Source organism: Salmo trutta, chromosome 18, assembly GCF_901001165.1.
Source record: "Salmo trutta chromosome 18, fSalTru1.1, whole genome shotgun sequence".
NCBI classification, from domain to species: Eukaryota; Metazoa; Chordata; class Actinopteri; order Salmoniformes; family Salmonidae; genus Salmo; species Salmo trutta.
The window spans coordinates 24,337,098-24,363,832 of NC_042974.1; the positions used below are offsets into that span (position 1 = coordinate 24,337,098).

Consider the following 26,735-nt stretch of genomic DNA (forward strand, 5'->3'; position numbering starts at 1 on the left):
ATTTGCAAATAATCGCACCAAATGTTGTCACCTTCTCACCAAGCTGCTTGGCGATAGCCTTGTAGCCCATTCCAGCCTTGTGTAGTTCTACAATCTTGTCCCTGACATCCTTGGAGAGCTCTTTAGTCTTGTCCATGGTGGAGAGTTTGGAATCTGATTAATTGATTGCTTCTGTGGACAGGTGTCTTTTTTACAGGTAACAAGCTGCGGTTAGGAGCACTCCCTTTAAGAGTGTGCTCCTAATCTCAGCTCGTTACCTGTATAAAAAACACCTGGGAGCCAGAAATCTTTCTGATTGAGAGGGGGTCAAATACTTATTTCCCTCATTAAAATGCAAATCAATTTATAACATTTCTGACATGCGTTTTTCTGGATATTTTTGTTGTTATTCTGTCTCTCACTGTTCAAATAGACCTACCATTAAAATTATAGACTGATCCTTTCTTTGTCAGTGGGCAAACATACAAAATCAGCAGGGGATTTTTTGTCTTATTGCAGAATATGCCAGTGCTTTTTCAGGATTGCTTTAAATGTAAATCTCCGAACACTTGGAATACTTGGTGCAAAAGACTGTTGCATTGTTTTTCTTCATTGGTTGAGTTTTTAGCAATTCCTCTCTTGGTTTTTGAGACAACTGCTCGTCGAACATCTCATTCCAAAATCATGGGCATTAATATGGAGTTGGTCCCCTCCTTTGCTGCTATAACAGCCTCCACTCTTCTGGGAAGACTTAGATGTTGGAACATTGCTGCGGAGACGTTCTTCCATTCAGCCACAAGAGCATTAGTGAGGTCGGGCACTGATGTTGGGTGATTAGGCCTGGCTCGCAGTGGGCGTTCCAATTCATCCCAGCGGTGTTCGATGGGGTTGAGGTCAGGGCTCTGTCAGGCCAGTCAAGTTCTTCCACACTAATCTCGACAAACCATTTTTGTATGGACCTCGCTTCGTTCATGGGGGCATCGCCATGCTGAAACAGGAAAGGGTCGTCCAGAAACTGTTGCCACAAAATTGGAAGCACAGAATTTTCTAGAATGTCATTGTATGCTGTAGCATTAAGATTTCCCTTCACTGAAAATAAGGGGCCTAGCCAGAACCATGAAAAACAGCCAAAGACCATTATTCCTCCTCCACCACCCTTTACAGTTGGCACTCCTGGCATCCGCCAAACCCAGATTCGTCCGTCAAACTGACAGATGGTGAAGCGTGATTCATCACTCCAGAGAGCGCGTTTCCACTGCTCCAGAGTCCAATGGCTTTACACCACTCCAACTGACGCTTGGCATTGCGCATGGTGATCTTAGGCTTGTGTGTGGCTGCTCGGCCATGGAAACCCATTTCATGAAGCTCCCAACAAGCAGTTCTTCTGCTGACGTTGCTTCCAGAGGCAGTTTGGAACTCGGTAGTGAGTGTTGCACTACGCACTTCAGTACTCCCATTCTATGAGGCTGTGTGCCTGAGCAGTTTTTGCTCCTAGACTTTTCTACCTCACAATAACAGCACTTACGAACACACCCACAGACACAATAAGTATATGCAATGAACACCATGAAATTAGTGGATGAATGTTAATACCTTAAACATGGCATTTGGCACACATACGATTAACCTTGAGTAATTCAGATATGAATCATGTGGGGGAATTTGCATGATCTCCTCTGTGCTTCCTCAGGTCAAAGTGCTAATGAACAGCCTTCACTCTGTCAATACCTACTGGCTTAATTCCTCCATTGGTTTGTGCACATAATTCTCAACAACACTGTTAGTCTGTATCTACATTATGATGGAATTATTAAGAGAGCATATTCGGAAAGTATTCAGACCCCTTCCCATTTTCCACATTTTGTTACGTTACAGCCTTATTCTCAAACAGATTAAATTTTTTACAAATCCTCATCAATCTACACACAATACTTTACAAAGACGAAACCCAAAAAGTTTAGAAATGTTTGCACATTTATTACCCAAAAATATATATATACACTGCTCAAAAAAATAAAGGGAACACTTAAACAACATTTCCTAGATCTGAATGAAAGAAATAATCTTATTAAATACTTTTTTCTTTACATAGTTGAATGTGCTGACAAAAAAATCATACAAAAATGATCAATGGAAATCCAATTTATCAACCCATGGAGGTCTGGATTTGGAGTCACACTCAAAATTAAAGTGGAGAACCACACTACAAGCTGATCTAACTTGGATGTAATGTCCTTAAAACAAGTCAAAATGAGGCTCAGTAGTGTGTGTGGCCTCCACGTGCCTGTATGACCTCCCTACAACGCCTGGGCATGCTCCTGATTAGGTGGCGGATGGTCTCCTGAGGGATCTCCTCCCAGACCTGGACTAAAGCATCCGCCAACTCCTGGACAGTCTGTGGTGCAACGTGGCGTTGGTGGATGGAGCGAGACATGATGTCCCAGATGTGCTCAATTGGATTCAGGTCTGGGGAACGGGCGGGCCAGTCCATAGCATCAATGCCTTCCTCTTGCAGGAACTACTGACACACTCCAGCCACATGAGGTCTAGCATTGTCTTGCATTAGGAGGAACCCAGGGCCAACCGCACCAGCATATGGTCTCACAAGGGGTCTGAGGATCTCATCTCGGTACCTAATGGCAGTCAGCACATGGAGGGCTGTGCGGCTCCCCAAAGAAATGCCACCCCACACTATGACTGACCCACCGCCAAACCGGTCATGCTGGAGGATGTTGCAGGCAGCAGAACGTTCTCCACGGCGTCTCCAGACTCTGTCACGTCTGTCACGTGCTCAGTGTGAACCTGCTTTCATCTGTGAAGAGCACAGGGCGCCAGTGGCGAATTTGCCAATCTTGGTGTTCTCTGGCAAATGCCAAACGTCCTGCACGGTGTTGGGCTGTAAGCACAACCCCCACCTGTGGACGTCAGGCCCTCATACCACCCTCATGGAGTCTGTTTCTAACCGTTTGAGCAGACACATGCACATTTGTGGCCTGTTGGAGGTCATTTTGCAGGGCTCTGGCAGTGCTCCTCCTGCTCCTCCTTGCACAAAGGCGGAGGTAGCGGTCCTGCTGCTGGGTTGTTGCCCTCCTACGGCCTCCTCCACGTCTCCTGATGTACTGGCCTGTCTCCTGGTAGCGCCTCCATGCTCTGGACACTACGCTGACAGACACAGCAAACCTTCTTGCCACAGCTCGCATTGATGTGACATCCTGGATGAGCTGTACTACCTGAGCCACTTGTGTGGGTTGTAGACTCCGTCTCATGCTACCACTAGAGTGAAAGCACCGCCAGCATTCAAAAGTGACCAAAACATCAGCCAGGAAGCATAGGAACTGAGAAGTGGTCTGTGGTTACCACCTGCAGAACCACTCCTTTATTGGGGGTGTCTTGCTAATTGCCTATAATTTCCACCTGTTGTCTATTCCATTTGCACAACAGCATGTGAAATTTATTGTCAATCAGTGTTGCTTCCTAAGTGGACAGTTTGATTTCACAGAAGTGGGATTGACTTGGAGTTACATTGTGTTGTTTAAGTGTTCCCTTTATTTTTTGGAGCAGTGTATATTATTTACATAAGTATTCAGACCATTTTCTATGAGACTCGAAATTGATTGGACATGATTTGGAAAGGCACACACCTGTCTATACAAGGTCCCACAGTTGACAGTGCATGTCAGAGCAAAAACCAAGCCATGAGGTCGAAGGAATTGTCTGTAGAGTTCCGAGACAGGATTGTGTCGAGGCACAGATCTGGGGAAGGGTACCAAAACATTTCTGCAGCATTGAAGGTCCCCAAGAACACAGTGGCCTCCATCATTCTTAAATGGAAGAAGTTTGGAATCACCAAGACTCTTCCTAGAGCTGGCCGCCCGGCTAAACTGAGCAATCAGGGGAGAAGAGCCTTGGTCAGGTAGCTGACCAAGAACCTGATGATCCCTCTGACAGAGATCCAGTTTTCCTCTGTGGAGATGGGAGAACCTTCCAAAAGGACAACCATCTCTGCAGCACTCTACCAATCAGGCCTTTATTGTAGTGGCCAGACGGAAGCCACTCCTCAGTAAAAGGCACATGACAGCTGGTTTGGAGTGGGCCAAAAGGCACCTTTTGGACAACTACAAACCATAATAAACATGGCCAACTCAGGCCATGATAAACAACATTCTCTGGTCTGATGAAACCAAGATTGATCTCGTTGGCCTTAATGCCAAGCGTCACACCTGAAGGAAACCAGGCACTATCCCTACCGTGAAGCATGGTGGTGGCAGCATCATGATGTGGGGAGGTTTTTCAGCGGCAGGTACTGAGAGACCAGTCAGGATCGAGGGAAAGATTAACGTAGCATAGTATAGAGAGATCCTTGATGAAATCCTGCTCCAGAGCGCTCAGGACCTCAGACTGGAGCAAACAGGACAACAACTCTAAGCACACAGCCAAGACAATGCAGGATTGGCATCAGGACAATCTCTGAATGTCCTTGAGTGGCCCAGCCAGAGCCCAGACTTGAACCCAATCAAACATCTCTGGAGAGACCTGAAAATAGCTGTGCAGCAACGCTCCCCATCCAACCTGACAAAGCTTGAGTGGATCTGCAGAGAAGAATGGGAGAAACTCCCCAAATACAGGTGTGCCAAGCTTGTTGCGTCATAGCCAAGAAGACTTGAGGCTGTAATTGCTGCCAAAGGTGCTTCAACAAAGTACTGAGTAAAGGGTCTCAATATTTATGCAAATGTCATATTTCATTTGTATTTTTTTATACATTTGCAAAACTGTCTAAAATCCTGTGTTTGCTTTGTCATTATGGGGTATTGTGTGTAGATTGATTTTTTAAAATCCATTTTAGAATAAGGCTGTAACGTAAGAAAATGTGGAAAGTAAAGGGGTCTGAACAATCTGGCATTATGAAAATTATGAAAATAAGAATTTGTTCTTAACTGACTTGCCTAGTTAAATAAAGGCAAAATAAAAAAATATATAAATTATGTGGCATTCATGTGGCATTCATGGCTCCGCTGCTAAGAGCATGCTGCTAACAATACCAGGGTTGTGAGTCCAATTCCTGCTGGGTTTACATGCTAAAATGTATGCACTCACTGTCACTTAGTATAAAAATTAATACTAAACTCAGCAAAAATTTGTAAGTCGCTCTGGAAAAGAGCATCTTCTAAATGACTTAAATGTAAATGTAAATGTGAAAAAAAGAAACATCCTCTCACTGTCAACTGAGTTTATTTTCAGCAAACTTAACATGTGTAAATATTTGTATGAACATAACAAGATTCAACAACTGAGACATAAACTGAACAAGTTCCACAGACATGTGACTAACAGAAATGGAATAATGTGTCCCTGAACAAAGGGGGGGTAAAAATCTAAAGTAACAGTCAGTATCTGGTGTGGCCACCAACTGCATTACGTACTGCAGAGCATCTCCTCCTCGTGGACTGCACCAGATTTGCTAGTTCTTGCTGTGAGATGTTACCCCACTCTTCCACCAAGGCACCTTGAAGTTCCCGGACATTTCTGGGGGGAATGGCCCTAGCCCTCACCCTCTGATCCAACAGGTCCCAGGGCTCTTCACTGGCCATGGCAGAACACTGACATTCCTGTCTTGCAGGAAATAACGCACAGAACGAGCAGTATGGCTGGTGGCATTGTCATGCTGGAGGGTCATGTCAGGATGGGCCTGCAGGAAGGGTACCACATGAGGGAGGAGGATGTCTTCCCTGTAACGCACAGTTTTGAGATTGCCTGAAATGACAACAAGCTCAGTCCGATGATGCTGTGACACACCGCCCCAGACCATGACGGACCCTCGACCTCCAAATCGATCCCGCTCCAGAGTAGAGGCCTCGGTGTAACGCTCATTCCTTTGACGATAAACGCGAATCCGACCATCACCCCTGGTGAGACAAAACCACAACTCGTCAGTGAAGAGCAGTTTTTGCCAGTCCTGTCTGGTCCAGTGAAGGAGGGTTTGTGCCAAAAGGAGACGTTGTTGCCGGTGATGGGCAGTTGTTGTTGCCACCCTGCACCTGTCCCGCAGCGATGTCTTAGGCATCTCACAGTACGGACATTGCAATGTATTGCCCTTGCCACATCTGCAGTCCTCATGCCTCCTTGCGGCATGCCTAAAGCACGTTCATGCAGATGAGCAGGGACCCTGGGCATCTTTCTTTTGGTGTTTTTCAGCGTCAGTAGAAAGGCCTCTTTAGTGTCCTAAGTTTTCATAACTGTGAACTTAATTTCCTACCGTCTGTAAGCATGATTTAATATAGTTGAAATGTTTATAAATGAGATCCGCTTAAATGACTTCTGAAAATGAACACTGGTTATAGTGATATTATGTCTGATCTCGCAAACAATGTAAAGTATGAATAGATAGGTGTAACCTAGAGTCAAGTGTTTTGAAATAAAAGTGTGTCGTTATCCTTCTCTTGACAAACTAGTTGAATTATGCAAGATAACGTGACAATAACATTATTAATGAAGCAGTCCAGACAGCACAGGTGAGCGAGTGCAGGTAGGCCTAGACAGAGCAAGTTTTTGGTTGTTGCAGCTCCGTTCCTCCCCTTTATATAAATGTTTTCATGTATGCTAATACAACCAGTATATATAGTGCCTTCGGAAAGTATTCACAAGTATTTGACTTTTTCCACATTTTGTTAGGTGACAGCCTTATTCTAAAATGGAATAATAAAAACAAAATCCCTCATCAATTTACACACAATACCCCATAATGACAGAGCAAAAACAGGTTTTTAGACAACATTTCAGGCCACTCTACCATAAAAGGTCTGATTGGCGGAGTGCTGCAGAGATCGTTGTCCTTCTGGAAGGTTCTCCCATCTCTACAGAGGAACTCTAGAGCTCTGTCAGTGACCATCGGGTTCTTGGTCATCTCCCTGACCAAGGACCATCTCCCCCGTTTGTTCAGTTTGGTCTTGGTGGTTGCAAACTTCTTCCATTTAAGAAAGAATGAGGCCACTGTGTTCTTGTGGACCTTCAATACTGCAGACATGTTTTGGTACCCTTCCCTAGATCTGGGCCTTGACACAATCCTGTCTCGGAGCTCTATGGACAATTCCTTCGACCTCATGGCTTGGTTTTTGCTCTGTCAGCTGTGGGACCTTATATAGACAGGGTGTGCTTTTCCAAATTATGTCCAATCAATTGCATTTACCACAGGTGGACTCCAATCAAGTTGTAGAAATATCGAGGATGGTCAATGGAAACAGGATGCACCTGAGCTCAATTTCGAGTCTCATAGCAAAGGGTATGAATATTTATGTAAATAAGGTATCTGTTTTTTATTTTGAATACTTTTGTAAACATTTTTTTTTCTAAAAAACAGTTTTTGCTTTGTCATTATGGGGCAGATTGCTGAGGATTTGTATTTATTTAATCAAATTCAGATTAAGAGTGTAACGTAACAAAATGTGGAAAAAGTCAAGGCGTCTGAATACTATCCGAAAACACTGTATATGCAAATGAGGCACATATAATTGTCTTTATTTTATCACACAGTATAAAAAATAACTGATATACCATTGATATTTTACAATAAATGGAATACCTGAATTCCGACCAAAATGCCTGAACTCTGTGCTTGTACATTGTTTTACAGTTGAAGTCAGAAGTTTACATACACCATATCCAAATACATTTAAACTCAGTTTTTCACAATTCCTGACATTTAATCCTAGTAAAAATTCCCTGTCTTACGTCAGTTAGTATCACCACTTTATTTTAAGAATGTGAAATGTCAGAATAATAGTAGAGAGAATGATTTATTTCAACTTTTATTTCTTTCATCACATTCCCAGTGGGTCAGAAGTTTACATACACTCTATTAGTATTTGGTAGCATTGCTTTTAAATTGATTAACTTAACTTGGGACAAACGTTTCGGGTACTCTTCCAAAAGCTTCCCACAATAAGTTGGGTGAATTTTGGCCCATTCCTCCTGACAGAGCTGGTGTAAATGAGTCAGGTTTGTAGGCCTCCTTGCTCGCACACACTTTTTCAGTTCTGCCCACAAATTTTCTATAGGATTGAGGTCAGGGCTTTGTGATGGCCTCTCCAATACCTTGACTTTGTTGTCCTTAAGCCATTTTGTCACAACATTGGAGGCATGCTTGGGGTCATTGTCCATTTAGAAGACCCATTTGCGACCAAGCTTTAACTTCCTGACTGATGTCTTGAGATGTTGCTTCAATATATCCACATAAATTTCCTCCCTCATGATGCCATCTATTTTCTGAAGTGCACCAGTCCCTCCTGCAGCACAGCACCCCCACAACATGATGCTGCCACCCCCGCGCTTCACGGTTGGGATGTTGTTCTTCGGCTTGCAAACCTCCCCCTTTTTCCTCCAAACATAACGATGGTCATTATGACCAAACAGTTCTAATTTTGTACGAAAAGTACAATCTTTGTCCATGTGCAGTTGCAAACCGTAGTCTGGCTCATTTATGGCGGTTTTGGAGTAGTGGCTTCTTCCTTGCTGAGCGGCCTTTCAGGTTATGTCGATATAGGACTTGTTTTACTGTGGACATAGATACTTGTGTACCTGTTTCCTCCAGCATCTTCACAAGGTTCTTTGCTGTTGTTCTGGGATTGATTTGCACTTTTCACACCAAAGTATGTTCATCTCTATGATACAGAACGCATCTCCTTCCTGAGCGGTATGACAGCTGCGTGGTCCCATGGTGTTTATAATTGCGTACTATTGTTTGTACAGATGAACGTGGTACCTTCAGGTGTTTGGAAATTGCTCCCATGGATGAACCAGACTTGTGGAGGTCTACAGTTCTTTTTATGAGGTCTTGGCTGATTTCTTTTGATTTTCCCATGATGTCAAGCAAAGAGCCACTGAGTTTGAAGGTAGAGCTTGAAATACATCTACAGGTACACCTCCAATTGACTGAAATGATGTCAATTAGTCAATCAGAAGCTTCTAACGCCATGACAACATTTTCTGGAATTTTCCAATCTGTTTAAAGACACTGTCAACTTAGTGTTGTCATACAGTGAATTATAAGTGTCTGTAAACAATTGTTGGAAAAATTACTTGTGTCATGCACAAAGTAGATGTCCTAACCGATTTTCCAAAACTATAGTTTGTTAACAAGACATTTGTGGAGTGGTTGAAAAACGAGTTTTAATGACTCCAACCTAAGTGTATGTAAACTTCCGACTTCAACTGTATGTGCTATAATTCAGTCAATATCTGATGGATTTTTTTATTCAAAAAGTTACAAGTCTATTCATCCATTGTCCAAATGTTGCATTTATTAGGATAGTCTTTTAAACCTTTAAACAATTTAAATGATCGTTGCTAAATACATCTTGGAAATATGGGGCACTTCAATGGGTTCAAAATCTGTTCCACATAGAGGAGCACTACCATGGTAAGCAAAAAAGACATCACTGGGATTCTAGCAGATATTTTTAATCTCACCTTCACAGTGCATGAAAACACTGTATTACTCACTACACTTGGAGGTGTGATATTTTGAAACTGCTCTTTTAATGCTGTCATTTAAATTAAACAATGTGAAAATGCAAGGCAAACGTCATGAGCAACAGTATTCCAAACATATTTGGGATTATTGCAATGTCCCACTATTCAAAACTGTTATTTACGCATGAGTGTGCGATTAGGCGGAAAATGTCTGCCTAGCTGTCTAATTGTCAGACTTTGAACCAAAACCTATTCAGGCATTTTCGAAGAATCAGATTCACTGTCAAAACAAAGATTGATCAGCATTTAAATTAAGGACATAACATAAAACAATGTAGAAAAATGCTTGTGGGCAATTACATCAGATGAGATGAATTATGTTTACCACATGGCACTGAAAGATAATCTGCTTTGATGATAAGTAGGTAATAATATGAACGATGTCAAGTTAAACTCAGGTGAGCTAATCAAAGACAGTATCATTAGCTTTCTGTCACAGATTGAGTCCCTGAGAATGTTTCTCCTCTCTAAAACTAATCTCTATTAGACATGCAAAATGTTTGAAATTAAACTAAATGCATGATTATATCCATTTTTGTGTTTTCATTTGAAATAGTACAGTAGTTTATTGGCAGACTCTATAAGATACTGTATGATGCACCTGATATTCTGTTATTAGACATTCTGTTGGAAGTAAAAAGGCAAAAACTAACTGTGCAGCTTGGCAGAGTGGTATGGGGGGAGTGTGTGGTCTTTGAGTGGAATTCTTTTGAGGAAATCCACAAACCAGAGTCCTCCTACTTCACTGTTATCCAACCCAATTAGCTACCAGCCAGACATTTGAAACCATTTGTGTTGGATGGAGCTGGTGGCTGTGGTCTGGCATCTAGCACGTGTGTGTGTCTGTGTCTGTGCGTATGCATGCGTAGTGCAATGCTGACGCTATGACTCTCGTTTGGATGTGCATGGGCTTTGTGTCATAGTTCAGTTTAACCTGGCACAGCACTAAACGTGCATGAGACACAGCTAGTGAGAGAGAGGAGATCAGACACTCAGAGAGCGGTGGATAAAAAAGCACTATGGCTTAACACTAGAACAGCTGGGCGTTGATGAACCCCCCTTCAAGCTAAAGAGCAGTCAATCTGACAGAAACATTCTAACAGAGTAATTAATATATTTCATATATGCTATAGCAAAAATAATCATTTGTTTGTGTTTATGAAGGCCTTGGGTAACATTAGAATACAATTTGTACTTCATTTCAAACAGCACAATAGCATTTTCATTAGTTTATGTTACTGTAGGCTATATGTTCAATAAAACATTTTTGTGGAGTGCCTTTGTTAATACTATGAAACAGAAAGCATATGCGTTGGAACATGGGAACAGCTTGTTTTTACAATGACAAAATAAAATAAAAATATCCCAACCACCAAGAAGTACGGTCAAAAGACACTCGGTCAAATTACGAAAACATCAGTAGCCTAACATGCTGACCAGACCGCCATCGTGCGCATGTTGATTTTGTCCACCCACACCAGACGCAATCAGGACACGCACGTTGAAATATCAAAACAATTTGAGGACAGGTCGAAAAGCATTAAACATTTATGGAAATTTAGCTAGCTAGCTTGCTGTTGCTGGCTAATTTGTCCTGGGATAAAAACATTGGGTTGTTATTTTACCTGAAATGCACAAGGTCCTCTACTCCGACAACTAATCCACAGATAAAAGGGTAAACCGAGTTCATTTCTAGTAATCTCTCCTCCTTCAGGCTTCTTCATCTTCTTTGGACTTTATATAGCAGTTGGCAACCAACTTTAAGGTCCATTACCACTACCAACTGGGCTGTGGACCTCAGTTCATCTTTAAATCACCCATGTGGGTATATGCTCCTAAAAACCAATGAGGAGATGGCACGTGGGTATATGCTCCTAAAAACCAATGAGGTAATGGGAGAGGCGGGACATGCAGCGAGTCAAGCGTCACAGATAAAACCAAGTTCTATTTTAGTGCCTGGCTACACAGACGCTCGTTGACGCCCGCGAGCAGTATGGGTGCAATGATTGAATAAACACCTACAGTACCAGTCAAAAGTTTGGACACACCTACTCATTCAAGGGTTTTTCTTTATTTTTACTATTTTCTACATTGTAGAACAACAGTGAAGACATCAAAACTATGAAATAACACATATGGAATCATGTAGTAACCAAAAAAGTGATAAACAAAGCAAAATATAGTAGCCACCCTTTGCCTTGATGACAGTATTGCACACTCTTGGCATTCTCTCAACCAGTTTCATGAAGTAGTCACCTGGAATGCATTTCAATTAACAGCTGTGCCTTGTTAAAAGTTCATTTGTGGAATTTCTATCCTTCTTAATGTGTTTGAACCAATCAGTTGTGTTGGGACAAGGCAGGGGTGGTATACAGAATATGGTCTTTTACCAAATAGGGCTGGGTCCATATTATGGCAAGAACAGCTCAAATAAGCAAAGAGAAACAACAGTCCATCATTACTTTAATACATGAAGTTCAGTCAATGTGGAAAATACCAAGAACTTTGAAAGTTTCTTCAAGTGCAGTCGTAAAAACTATCAAGCACTATGATGAAACTGGCTCTCATGAGGACTGCCACAGGATGGGAAGAACCAGAGTTACCTCTGTTGCAGTGGACAAGTTTATTAGAGTTAACTGCACCTCAGATTGTAGCCCAAATAAATGCTTCACAGAGTTCAAGTAAAAGACACATCTCAATATCAACTGTTCAGAAGACACTGTGTGAATCGTCTGTGATCACTGTGGAAATCTGTCCTTGGGTGTGATGAGTCCAAATTTGAGATGTTTGGTTCCAATTGCCATGTCTTTGTGAGACGCAGAGTTGGTGAACAGATGACGTCCGCATGTGTGGTTCCCACCGTGAAGCATGGAGAAGGAGGTGTGATGGTGTGGGGGTGCTTTGCTGGTGACACTGTCAGTGATTTATTTACAATTCAAGGCACACTTAACCAGCATGGCTACCACAGTATTCTGCAGCGGTATGTCATCCCATCTGGTTTGCGCTTAGTGGGACTATCATTTGTTTTTCAACAGGACAATGAACCAAAACACACCTGTGTAAGGGCTATTTGACCAAGATGGAGTGTGATGGTGCTGCATCAGATGACCTGGCCTCCACAATCACCCAACATCAACCCAGTTGAGATGGTTTGGGATGAGTTGGACTGCAGAGTGAAGGAAAAGCAGACAACAAGTGCTCAGCATATCTGTGAACTCCTTCAAGACTGTTGGAAAAGCATTCCTCATGAAGCTGGTTGAGAGAATGCCAAGAGTGTGCAAAGCTATCATCAAGGCAAATGGTGCCTATTTGAAGGATCTAAAATCTAAAATCTATTTTGATTTGTTTAACACTTTTTTGGTTACTACATGATTCCATATGTGTTATTTCATCATGTTGATGTCTTCACTACTATTCTACAATGTAGAAATTAGTAAAAATAAAGTAAAACCCTTGAATGAGTAGATGTGTCCAAACTTTTGACTGGTACTGTATGTGTAAATTTATTTTGCAACGCGAGCGGTGTGGTCAGCATGTAAACATCATTATAAGCGGCAAATCGCCTTGATAAATAGTGAAAAAGCATTAGCAATTGCATTATAACGTATAACTGTTGATATGACAGCAGTCAAAAATAGTAAATTATTGTCAGCTCGTGCTTGTGTGCATCTTCACCCATTTCTAAGGACCGACGCTGGAGATGGGAAGCAGGTACAGGGAGTTGAACATTTTAATTAAGAACAGACAGGTAACAGGACAGGAACAGCGTCAGCACACGGGTATACAAAGACATATGAACATTAATGCTGAAGCGGGGAACAGAGCGAGGAAACCAACAGATATAGGGGAAGTAATGACAGAGGTGATTGAGTCCAGGTGAGTCCAATAATCGCTGACAGTACCCCCCCCCCCGGCGTCCCACCTGGGTGAGCCTGGCGGGCCGGCTGAGGCACGGGTGCTGGACAAGCCGGCCGGGGCGTAAACTCCAGACGAACCGGCAGAGGCATGGGAGCCTGGCGAGCTGGCTGAGGCATAGGAGCCCGACAATCCGGCTGAGGCGTAAAAGCCTGTTGATCCGCTGAGGCGTGGGAGCCTGATGATCCGGCAGACGCGCAGCAGCCTGACGCGCTGGCTGGGCGTAAAAACCTGACGATCCGGCTGAGGCCTGACGTGTTCTTCATTCACAATTGGTGATTACACTTCTTTCGCTTCTCCTCGCTCATTAACTCACCCATTCTCCCTATGATCCTTTACTTAATTTATTAAAACTGTTGTTATGTGTATGAAATTGGTGTGAAAATATGTGTGAAATTGACAATAGCAGTGTGTTATATAGACTTAGTTAGGAAAAGTCAAGGATGGAGGGCGGCATGAGCTAAAAAATGGCAGAGGAAAAAAATCAAAAATAAATAATCACGAGCAGTCAAAATGACTGCTTTAGTGGTTCTACAGTTAAACACCAGCAGAGTACACTGAACTAACCACAGCACAGAGAGGGGGTGTTCTACAATTAATCCAAACATGCGGTGTTCTATGCATGAGACAATATACTGCGGAAAGGAGGGATGGGAACGGTGATATGAGTGGAAGCAGCCTCTCCTCCTAAAGGATGTTGGAGGTCTGAGTCGGTTTTACTGAGCAGTGGGACAATCAAAGGGAACCGCTGAGCCCTGCAACTCCCCTGCACCTACACCTCCAGCCACCGGGAGGCACTACACCCAGAAGTTGAATTGCCCCCCAATGGGAGAAGCCTTGCCTAGGGACGTGCCAGTACCCACCATATTGGAATTCAAAGGGGGGAATCCCAACATAACTGTTGTCTACATCAGGATGACTAACTGTCCAGCACTTTCATCCCTCATTTGGTGAGAGACACAAACAATTGCTATTGTCATGTAGCAATAGCATATTGCAGTTATTCCTGGTTGACTGCCATTGTTTTCCACAAGAAAATAACCCAATAACAGTAAACTGATTTCTCCAGGATTCCTATTCTAATCCTGTAAATGGCATTCCTATGCACAAAACAATCCTACCAGATGCCTACATGAGAAATTACTGGAGTGGAAAAGCGCCCTCTAAACAGTGGATGTGAGGGGCTGCCAGGGCGGCTGTTATAGTGAAGTGAGAAAGGGCCTGTGAGGCTGTGCCAGATCGGCAGTAATTGGAGGGGCCTTCGCATATGCAGTGCCACGTCGGAGGGTTGTACTCCCAGAGCAGAGGAGAGCAAGGAAGAGTCCAGTGCCAGGGTTTAAAAAAGTCTAGTTAGGAGAGAGAGGCAGAGAGAGAGACAGAGAGAAAGAGAGAGAGCTGAGAGAGAGAGCTGAGAAAGAGAGCTGAGAGAGGTCTGAGAGTGAGAGGTCTGAGAGAGAGGTCTGAGAGAGAGAGAGAGAGAGAGAGAGAGAGAGAGAGAGGGGGCTGAGAGATGGCTGGTTGGCAGCATCCCCCACCCTAAGTAGCCTCACTACTGCTCTGAGTGCCCCTCACAATCAATGACAATCACTCCCTGTCTATCAAGCCACACAGGTTTGGTTTGGAATTTGTTCACTTCTATAAGCCTTGTCATACTCTCAACCTCTGTCATTGATAATCACAAAGGGACAGCTTAGTCATTAAAGGACTGTGTTGCTTTTCTCCCCATGGCTATTTTATCTCAGAACCCTGCATAGCTGCACTGGGCCCTCCGACCAAGCTAAATAATAGCTGAACACAGTAGACTGGCTAATCTAATCTGAATAGGACACAGTTAACAAACACACAGAAACACGCAGGCATGCAAGCAAACACGCAGACACACATCCGCACGCGCACACACACACATAGTAGCTGAAGGGTATAACTACCTACTGAAATATTGCAAAACAATGCCCCTTGAATGCCAGAGGAGTGTTTTTCCCTGTCTGCATCTGTAGACCGTAAGCTGTCATCTGTCAATTGGGATGGGCCAGCAGCCGTTATGACAGGATAACAGTGATTTAGTGTGACAGGGATACAAGGCCACAGTATCCATCAGGGGGGAATGGCCTGCATACTCTGACTTCAAAACTACCCCACCAATCCCCACTCCTCCCACTTTACAGCGCAGCCTATCACGGCTGATTTACACCATGCCATGGCACCAAAACAGGATGTCAATTTATGGAGAGTAATAGACACCATCAACTCTGCCAGACAGGAGCCCTGCCCTGTTATTCTTCCACAGATTCTTCCATAATAAGCTGCATTATGTACAAAAATATAGAGAGATAAACTTTTGGACAGAAATAAATGTCCAATCTGTGATGAACTCTTACTGTACCATAGAAGAACAGTATAATTCCTAGAACAGACATCCGCATTCATGTCAACAGTCTTTAATAGGGGGACCAGCGGCAATATTGAGTGGATGCTATACCCATTAACCAGGGAGTAAAAGCAGGAATTTCATCATTCAGAGTGTGCTTTATTATCAAGCCATTCTATTTCTATGTACTGTACCTTGCGGAGTTGGCTGGCGGGGGAGCCGCTGCCGTTGACCGGGTGACATTTGAAGTTGAGCAGTAGGTCCCCGATGGCATCCTGGTCCCCATCGGCCCTCTGACTAGAGAGGGGTGGAAGGGGGGCTCTCTGTCCTGCCGTACACGAAAGACCCTGGAAGTTAGACGGCCTGATCAAAAAGGCCTCCAGGGCTATGTTAGGAGACACCTGGATGGAGACAGAGTGATAGGGAGGGTGGAGTGAGTTTATCCTCCGGGTCTGAACAGAAATGGCTGATCATTGAAATTGTAATTTTGTGTTGAATCAACCAAAAAAAAGATGTTGACGAAACAAAACCAAAGTGCTGCTCATGCTGAGTTGTGAGACTAAAATAATGATGAACTAGCTGTGATTCTGAAACCAATCTTGGTAACACGTTATAAGGTGCAGATATTGGATCTTAATTTGATCACTCTGTTGTCGCTGAGAATTTTCCCGGGGTTGCAGGAATTACAGAAATTCATTGAACACCCGCACTAACACATGGCTACATTAACAGTACTGCACTTTTCATGAAGCCTAATTTTGACCAGCTAAAAGCCTAACCACGATCAAGCAACATTACATCTGCGGAAAAGTGTGAATGGACTATAATGTAAAATCCTATTGCTGCACGATTCTTTTGCTGCGACAATACTGGTCAGATCCAACACCTGTATCCTTTAAGGGGTTAAAATGTAATTTATAGACATTTAAGTGCATTTGATGTTTGTCTACCTACCTTTGATATGACCTGCGTGTCTATGGTGAGAGCCAGGTCGGCGATGCGTTCCACACACTGGACGATGCGAGTACACGCCCTGGCCTCGTTTTGAGCCATCCACAGGATGTGTTCCTCCACCAGCATCATGTTACTGGCTATGTCAGAGATATAGTCCCCTAGCTACAGGATTCAGGTAGAGAGAAAGTAGATCTGTCATTAACATCTATCACATCCACTAAAGAAAAGCCATTTATTATACCAAAACGGATTGCTGAGGGTGGTGATGGTGACTTTATTCATTATATAAAGATTTAATTTAGATTAGCGGCTCCAATGGGGCATAATCACTTCATTGTGATGACAGTTGAACTATTTACATCACCGTCAGAGTTTTTTAATCTAACTGTTCTGTGGAGAGATTGGGTTGGCATTAATCATTGTGTATCTGGGAATCCAAGTGTTGGTAGGTTTTCTAGTATGACTGTGTTAACCTATGGCAAGTGGCTCGGAGATGAGAGCTCCAAATAATGATCTTCTCACAGAAAAAGCCAATTACAATTCCAACACACTCCTCTGACCTGTGTGCCCAGACCCTGTAGTTGTCTTCAATCGTATAGAGGAAAGACATTTTGAATTGGTTAAGGGGATATTATCTCTTAATCACCACACCTCTCAGGTGCATTATTGTCACAACCAAGGAAAAAAGTAAGATGTAAAGTGCACCGCTTTTCAAAATATATTGAAGGCTAGTATAGGCTGTATGGTGGCAGGATAAGACGCCTTTACTCCTGAAATGTGAGTACATGAAGCATAACGTACAGTTTCTCAAATCGCGATATATGTGAATCTGCTGCTACTTCCATTTAAGCTACCGACTGATCAGTTTCATACAGCGTGGCCTACACACAATACCACATAATATACTACATCGTCGAACATCTAATTTCAAAATCATAGGCATTAATATGGAGTTGGTCACCCCTTTGCTGCTACAACAGTCTCCACTCTTCTGGGAAGGCTTTCCACTAGATGTCGGAGCATTGCTGCGGGGACTTGCTTCCATTCAGCCCCAAGCGTATTGGTGAGGTCGGGCACGGATGTTGGGGGCGATTAGGCCTGGCTCGCAGTTGGCGTTTCAATTCATCCCAAAGGTGTTCGATGGGGTTGAGGTCAGGGCTCTGTGCAGGCCAGTCAAGTTCTTCCACACCGATCTCGACAAACCATTTCTGTATGGACCTCACTTTGTGCAAGGGAGCATTGTCATGCTGAAACAGGAAAGGGCCTTACCCAAACGGTTGCCACAAAGCTGGAAGAATCGTCTAGAATGTCATTGTATGCTGTAGCATTAAGATTTCCCTTTACTGGAACTAAGGGGCCTAGCCTGATCCATGAAAAACAGCCAGAGACCGGTATTCCTCCTCCACCAAACTTTACAGTTGGCACTGCATTGGGGCAGGTAGCATTCTCCTGGCATCTGCCAAACCCAGATTCGTCAGTCGAACTGCCAGATGATGAAGCGTGATTCATCACTCCAGAGAACAAGTTTCCACTACTACAAAGTCCAATGGCAGCAAGCTTTACACCACTCCAGCAGATGCTAGGCATTGCACATTTTTATCTTAAGCTTGTGTGCGCGGCTGCTCAGCCTTGGAAACCCATTTCATGAAGCTCCCGGCGAACAGCTCTTCCGCTGACGCTGCTTCCAGAGGCAGTTTGGAACTCGGTAGTGAGTGTTGCAAAAGAGGACAGACAATTTTTACGCGCTACGCACATCAGCACTCGCCAGTCTTGGTCTCTGAACTTGTGTGGTCTACCACTTTGCGGCTGAGCCATTGTTGCTCCTAGATGTTTCCACTTCACAATAACAGCCCTTACAGTTGACCCGGGCAGCTTTACCAGGGACGAAATTTAATGAAGTGACTTGTTGGAAAGGTGGCATCCTATGACAGTGCCACTTAGAAAGTCACTGAGCATTTTACTGCCAATGTTTCTCCACAGAGATTGCATGGCTGTGTGCTCGATTTTATACACCTGTCTGTAACGGCTGTCGTTGAAATGAGACCAAGGTGCAGCGGAGGATGTGTTCATCTTAAATGATTTAATGACCGAATGAACACTATACAAAAAAGAAACCAAAAGAACGACCAGCAACAGTTCTGTAAGGAACAAACTCTAAACAGAAAACATTCACCCACAAACCCCAAAGGAAAAACAGGCTGCCTATGTATGACTCCCAATCAGCAACAACGATCTACACTTGTTCCTGATTGAGAGCCATACACAGCCGAAACAAAGAAAACCACCAACATAGAAAAAGAAACCTAGAACGCCCACCCATGTCACACCCTGGCCTAACCAAAAATAGAGAACAAAAAACCCTCTCTATGGCCAGGGCGTTACAGTACCCCCCCCCCAAAGGTGCGGACTCCGGCTGCAAAACCTGACTCTAAAGGGGAGGGTCCGGGTGGGCCTTCCTACGGCGGCGGCTCTGGTGCGGGACGTGGACCCCGCTCCACCCTCGGCTTAGCCCACTAAGGTGGCGTCCCTGGCTGTGCCGGAGGACTAGCGGGCGGCTCTGGCGGCTCCGGACTGGCGGGCAGCTCTGGCGGCTCCGGACTGGCGGGCGGCTCTGGCGGCTCCGGACTGGCGGGCGGCTCTGGCGGCTCCGGACTGGCGGGCGGCTCTGGCCCAGGATTCACCAGGCTGGGGAGACATGCAGGAGGCCTGGCTCTGTGCGCAGGCACAGGACTCACCAGGCTGGGGAGACCCACAGGAGGCCTGGTCCGAGGAGGAGGCACAGGATATACCAGGCTGGGGAGACCCACTGGAGACCTGGTCCTGGGAGGAGGCACAGGATAGACCAGGCTGGAGAGACCCACTGGAGGCCTGGTCCGAGGAGGAGGCACAGGATAAACCGGGCTGTGGGGGAGCACTGGAGTTCTGGTGCATAGGCTTGCCACCCATACTCCAGGCTGAATGCCCACTCTTGCCCGGCACGGGCGGAGCGCAGGCATAGGACGAACTGAGCCCTCCCAGCGCCCCGGAGACACAGAGCGCAGAGCCGGCGCAGGATAACCTGGACCGAAACGGCGCACTGGAGACCAGACGCGCTGAGCTGGCACAATCCACCCTGGCTCGATGCCCACACTCGCATGGCACTTGCGGGGGGCTGGCCTATTGCGCACCGGGCTATGAGCGCGCACTGGAGACACCGTGCGCTTCACAGCATAACACGGTGCCTGACCAGTACCACGCTGCTTCCGGTAAGCACGGGGATTCGATCCTGGCTCTGCCACACTCCCCTTGTGCCCCCCCAAATGTTTTTGGGGGGGCTGCCTCTCATGCCTGTTGCGCTCCCTTGCCTCATACCATCGCCTCTCCGCTCTCGCTGCCTCGATCTCCCACTGCGGGCGGCGATACTCCCCAGCTTGACTCCATGGTCCCTTACCGTCCAGTAATTCCACCCACGTCCACGAATCCTGAACCCTCTGCTCCTTCCTTTCACGCTGATTGGTCCTTTTATGGTGGGTGAATCTGTAACGATGGACGTTGTGGGTGTGGAGTCAAGCGCAGGAAATAAGAGCGTTTACTATAGTGCTTTATTAGACACAACACCAAAAAGAGTATTCACCCAAAAATACGACAGGGCGTAATCAAAATACAGAGTCTCATACAAAAATACGTTCCACTACACAACACAGTGTGAAGGAACGAAATAAGCCCGCACATGTCACACCCTGGCCTAACCAAAAATAGAGAACAAAAAAGCCTCTCTATGGCCAGGGCGTTACACTGTCAGCAAAGGGCGTGGCTGAAATTTCACACATCAATCTATACACAATACCCCATAACGACAAAGCGAAAACAGGTTTTTAGAAAAAAATTAAGAAACTGACGTATTCAAACCCTTTGCTATGAAACACGAAATTTAGCTCAGGTGCATCCTGTTTCCATTGATAGCCCTGGAGATGTTACTACAATTTGAATGGAGTCCACCTATGGTCTTGATTGGACATGATTCGGAAAGGCACACACATGTCTATATAAGGTCCCACAAGTCATGAGGTTGAAGGAATTGTCCGTAGCGCTCCAATACAGGATTGTATTGAGGCACAGATCTGGAGAAGGGTACCAAAAAATGTCTGCAGCATTGAAGGTCCCCAAGAACACAGTGGCCTCCATCTTTATTAAATGGAAGAAGTTTGGAACCACCAAGACTTCCTAGAGCTGGCCGCCAGGCAAACTGAGATATCAGGGGAGAAGGGCCTTGGTCAGGGAGAGCTCCAGAGTTCCTCTGTGGAGATGGGAAAAACTTCCAGAAGGACAACCATCTCGGCAGTTATCCACCAATCAGGCCTTTATGGTAGAGTGGCCAGACATAAGACACTCCTCAGTAAAAGGCGCATGGCAGCCCGCTTGGAATTTGCCAAAAGGCACCTAAAGGACTCTGACCATGAAAAACAAGACTCTCTGGTCTGATGAAACCAAGATTGAACTCTTTGGCCTGAATGCCAAGCGTCATGTCTTCAAGAAACCTGGCACCATCCCTACGGTGAAGTATGGCAGTGGCAGCATAATGCTGTGGGGATGTTTTCCAGCGGCAGGGACTGGGAGACCAGTCAGGATCGAGGAAAAGATGAACGGAGCAAAGTACAGAGAGATCCTTGATGAAAACTTGCTCCAGAGAGCTCAGGGCCTCAGACTGGGGCGAAGGTTCACCTTCCAAAAGGACAACAACCCTAAGCAACACAACGCAGGTGTGGCTTCGGGACAAGTCTCTGGATGTCCTTGAGTGGCCCAGTCAGAGCCCAGACTTGAACCCGAACGAACATCTCTGGTGAGACCTGAAAATAGCTGTGCAGTGATGTTCCCCATCCAACCTGACAGAGCTTGAGAGGATCTGCAGAGTAGAATGGGAGAAACTCCCCAAATACAGGTGTGCCAAGCTTGTAGCGTCATACCAAAGAAAACTCGAGGCTGTAATCGCTGCCAAATGTTCTTTAACAAAGTACAGAGTAAAGGATCTGAATATTTATGTAAATGTAATATTTCAGGGTTTTTTCTATATACATTCCCAAAAATTTCTAAAAACCTGATTTTGCTTTGTCATTATGGGGTATTGTGTGTAAATTGATGATACATTTTAGAATCAGTCTGTAGCGTAACAAAATGTGGAAAAAGTCAAGAGGTGTGAATACTTTCTGAATGCACTGTAAATTGCATGGACTCACTGTGTGCAATAATAGTGTTTAATATGATTTTTGATTGACTACTTAATCTCTGTACCATCATGTTATGGGTATGCTTGTGAGGACTGGGGAGTTTTTTAGTAAAAAACTAAACGGTATGGAGCTAAGCACCGACAAAATCTTAGAGGACAACCTGTTACTATCTGCTTTCCACCAGACACTGGGAGATAAATTCACCTTTCAGCAGGACAATACCCTAAAACACAAGGCCAAATATACACTGGAGTTGCTTACCAAGAAGACCGTGAATGTTCCTGAGCGGACGAGTTACAGTTTTGACTCGTGAAAATCTATGGCAAGACCTGAAAATGGTTGTCTAGCAATGATCAACAACCAATTTGACAGAGCTTGTTGAATTATGAAAAGAATAATGGACAAATGTTGCACAATCCAGGTGTGGAAAAATGTTAGAAACGTACCCAGAACAACAGCTGTAATCACTGCCAAAGGTGCTTCTACAAAGTATTGACTCAGGGTGTGAATACTTATGTAAATGAAATATTTCTGTATTTCATTAGTTGTCCACAATTTTACATAATTGTAAGGCACTGTATAGTTTCCCTTCAAATGGCATGATACCAAGTTGACGCACTGATGACATCTCAGCGAAATTACCACCCAAAGTCTAGCATTTATGGGGCTGGAGTAGACTAGCCAGCTACCGGAGCAAAAAGAGACAGCCATTCATATGTGCCTTTCATTGGACTATAAACCGCTCGTCCAAAGAAAACAGCTTGGGTTCTTTATTGTATCATTCCTTGAACTTAGAGTGTGTGATCAAACACATTATAACGTTTTAGTGGACTGCTGGATGGATGCTGAGGCTAAGTGCTGTGTGTGTTTGTTATTTGTGTGTTTGTGAGCGAGCGCGCATAGGTGTGTGTGTGTGTGTGTACGTGAGTGCGTGCGTGCAACCTTCTGTGTGTGTGAGCAGCAGATAAGTGCTGCTATCATACGTACGTCTCTGCGCTGGCCCACTAGGCGAGTCAGCCTCTCCACCAGGTGTGTGACAAAGACGACATCCATCACATCGCTGAAGTCCCCTGCCCTGCTGGTGAAGGCTACCAGCTGCTGGGCTAACGGCTGGGCATTACTGGTGTTGATGGTCATCTGGAAACAGAACAGTGGTTGGGTTAGAAGAGACTAGATCACTTGGATTTTGATGCATTTCATATATGCATATGGGCATAAATTAAGCAAGATATTACCTTAAATAACATTTAAAAATGCTAAGCACAGACATTATAATTGAAGATTCTTCAGTTTTCAACCCCTCCTTGTCTCGCTTTGTTTCTGCTAGTGAGAAAAAGCCTGAAATCGATGTTTGAGATAATAATGTGGATGTAAGGTGAGAGTTCCATGCCTGACTCTCCTGGGTTAAAGGTGAGATTTGCGGAGTGAATTGCTGTCCTACCTGGGTGAGCTCGTGCAGTACACGGGTCACCTCGCTGGCATACGGGCACTGGGTATAGTCGTCCTCTGCCCACTGGCCTGCCCGGTCACAGCGTCGCCAGGCCTTCTTCTCCCTCTGAGTGGGGTGGTGTGAAGAGGCACCGGAAGGATGGGGGGCAGATCCAAATGTAGATGGAGCACAGGGCAGGAAGGCCAATAACCCTGCCAGGGTCTTTGGCCACCTGTCACAAGACATGGTATCAATATCCTTGTCACCATGATCCACCATAAGCCTTGATTTCCCGATGACATCATATGTGACACTTTGCTTTGTTATTACTAAGTTATCATATACTGTTGATCTGCTGTTGATATGCATAACAAGTAAACAATCATAATGGCACTGCATATTACATTTTAATCTTACTGCAGTCTATACCCTGAAAATACCCTAAAAAACAAGCTTATTTCATTTCACAATGTAAATTTGGCCATTTTTCATGAGGTGAAAACAAGAATAAATTGAGGAGAGACTGAGGAGAAATCTGTTGTGTTCGTGAGGAATCTGTCTGGCATTCTCCCCTTCATCACGGCACCGGCTACTTAGTAATGTATGGTACTAATTTCCCCCCAACAAAAAAGGCTCTCATTTTCCAGCCTATTACGTCACTGCTGGGCAGAAACAAAGCCTCTCTGCTCGCTGCACTGGAAGTGGGCTGTAAAGTACAGGAGAAACGCACAACAATGGAGCATACCATACACGAAAACAAGACAGGAGGGAGAGAAAAAGTAAACTTCTCAAGTCTTCCAGATAGACAGGGAGGGAGACGGAGGGAGAGGTGGAAAGCAGACCTGGGTTCAAATACCATTTGCAATCTTTTAAAATACTTTTATCTGTGCTTGACTGAGCTTGCCTGATGCAATGGCACCAATTGAATAGTCCCAACATAGTACAACCCCTCCCATATGGCACTCCAGGAAGACTGAAGCAAATGCTCAAAGTTTCTGAATCCAGGTCTCATGGAGAGCCAGTCAGAGACTAATTGGACTGTTTTATAGGCAGCTATAAAGCTCGGTACATATATATTTGCCTTTTGTTGATTGATATGAAACACAGAGCTTTCCTAATTTGTAGGGATAATTGCTAGCTAAACAGTACTTGCATTCCAAGGAAATGTTTTTCATTTGACTGTTTACTTTCTTTGTTATCTAACATTCTACAGTAGTTTCCTATTTGAGCAGAGCTGAGTTTAGTGAGTCATTGGGCTTTCACATTTCATTTTGTCATAACACTCTGTCTTCTTGAATGCCCACATAAGGTCAGGCATGTTTTTAGCCACCTTGCTGCACTGTAGCTGATCTTTGACATTGACATTTAGCCTTGACCCGAAGAGGTCCTTGTGTCTGGTCTGGTCAAAGCACTTACCTGAAGTCTCCCTTGTTGTTGCTGACCCTGTCTGCTGAGCAGTAGGGCGCTGACGTCTCCAACACAACGATCTCCATCTGTCTGGACCTGTTGCCACGGGAACTGGTCACCTGGCACTCCCAGTTGCCAGACAGGTTGTGGTCGATGTTGGAGAGGATGACTTCACTGGAGGAGAGAAGAAGAAAGATTTGTGTGCATGCGTGCGTGCGTCTTTCTGCTAACCGCACAAGAACTACTCAGTTCAAGAGACAACTGTGAAACTTAGAATAGTGATGTTATGACGACTTATAGCTGTGGTCGTGACATGCCATTGGTGATTGATACTTAAATGGAGCATATCTCCTTTGTAAGGAGGATATCTAATTGAGTCGTACATCCATGGTTATATAAAGGATGCATACATGACAATTACAACAGACAAATTATATAAATTATTGGATTTATGCTATTTTTTAAATACATCAATTGAGAGAACGCACCTTGTGATACATGTGAAAATAAACCCAACAAACTGCTAAGCAAGAACCACTATCTCCATGGAAATATTTCTCAGCGTAAAGCCAACTGTATTTTTTATTAGTTATGCATAATATTTGCCATAAAATCTACATTTCCATGTGGCACCTCAGAGCATTGACTGCTTTGCTCCACACTTTTGTTAAGCAGCGTTCAGTGTTGCTGAATAATAGCAGCCGCGCTTTCCCCAAAAAACATGACTTGTCAAATTCGACTTAGGATCAACACTATGCCATGGGTGTGTGACAGTTGACATTCAAATTATAAATGACAGGCAAGAGAAGGCACTCAAATCTTCCACAGTAAAAAAATGATTAGTTGTTGAGTGCCGGAGAATAATCCTTGACAGTGCTTCTGAACAGAGGATGTGCAAGAAATATTTATTCAGCGACATAATCTATAGTTCCCTGTGGCTTTTTCCACCAATACTCTCAAATGGCTTCTTTTTTTTTACTTAGCTCTTGCTGTTATGTTTCCTGGAATTCATTCAGTAGCATCGATCTGAATCCCATAGACATGATGACACTAATATTTCAAATACCCTTTTCACACTATCGTGCTGATCTGAACCCAACTGTGCTGGCTTGGACATCTTTTTATATTGTCCTCTTCAGCACGGTTCCAGCCACTATGGTGGATGGATGTGGATGGGTGTGTACCCCGGCCAAGTTAGTACAGTTTGGCTTGGTTTGGCTTAGGGCTGTGGAGGTCATGAAATTGTCAGCCGGTGATTGTCAAGCAAATAACTGCCGGTCTCACGGTAATTGACAGTTAATTAACAAACACATTTAGCACCTCCTGGCTTCCACGCATAGCCTACAAGCCACTGATGCAGACCTTTGGGACCTCTACATTTTAAAAAGTCTAATAAATACATTTAATATAGCATACACAATCACAATAAATTTTTTAGACAGGTCTAAAGAAACATGATATGAAGAAAATGTAGTCTATTTCAGAACAACAGAATAGCATACTCTGGAGTTGTCCTTATGCTCGGCCCTGATCTGGCTATGCCATATGGCTGTGGGCTACACTAGTTCATTTAGCAGATAAGATTTGCTCACAATTCCGTGGCATTATTTTATAGTATGAAGAATACAATTGAACACAGCTGAATAAAATAGAAAGGATATTTTCTCAACGATTTCTGAGGGTGTGCGCACATGTGGCTATTCTGTGTTGAGCGGTTAACAAAGAAACAGGTCCTCCTATATGCTTCATTTAGAGTTATTTATGCAACTTTAGTTGTGATCAAAACATATAGCCCAACGTTTGTATTTTTAATACATTGTAATGCTGCATGATACAACTCTAATGATGATTTGAAAAAAGTCGCTTGAAAAGGCATGAGCTCTGCTTTGTTTTTTGCGCAAGCTGCGCACACTTCCTCAGTCTCTCGTTCACAATTTTGACAAGCACTTGATAA

The 26,735-nt window shown here is 44.2% G+C and overlaps 1 protein-coding gene across 2 annotated transcripts in view; it reads right to left on the reverse strand.

The window, feature by feature from the left end:
* LOC115153051 (adhesion G protein-coupled receptor A3) overlaps positions 1 to 26,735 on the reverse strand; it is a 302,520-nt gene that overhangs the window by 177,406 nt on the left and 98,379 nt on the right. For both annotated transcript variants that reach the window (XM_029698085.1, XM_029698084.1), the window contains exons 8-12: positions 24,791 to 24,955; positions 23,387 to 23,606; positions 22,933 to 23,082; positions 16,742 to 16,903; positions 15,982 to 16,188 (exon numbers count right to left, since the gene is read on the reverse strand). In XM_029698085.1, the coding sequence (XP_029553945.1) occupies positions 15,982 to 16,188; positions 16,742 to 16,903; positions 22,933 to 23,082; positions 23,387 to 23,606; positions 24,791 to 24,955 (904 nt within the window). The remainder of the gene's footprint in view (positions 1 to 15,981; positions 16,189 to 16,741; positions 16,904 to 22,932; positions 23,083 to 23,386; positions 23,607 to 24,790; positions 24,956 to 26,735) is intronic.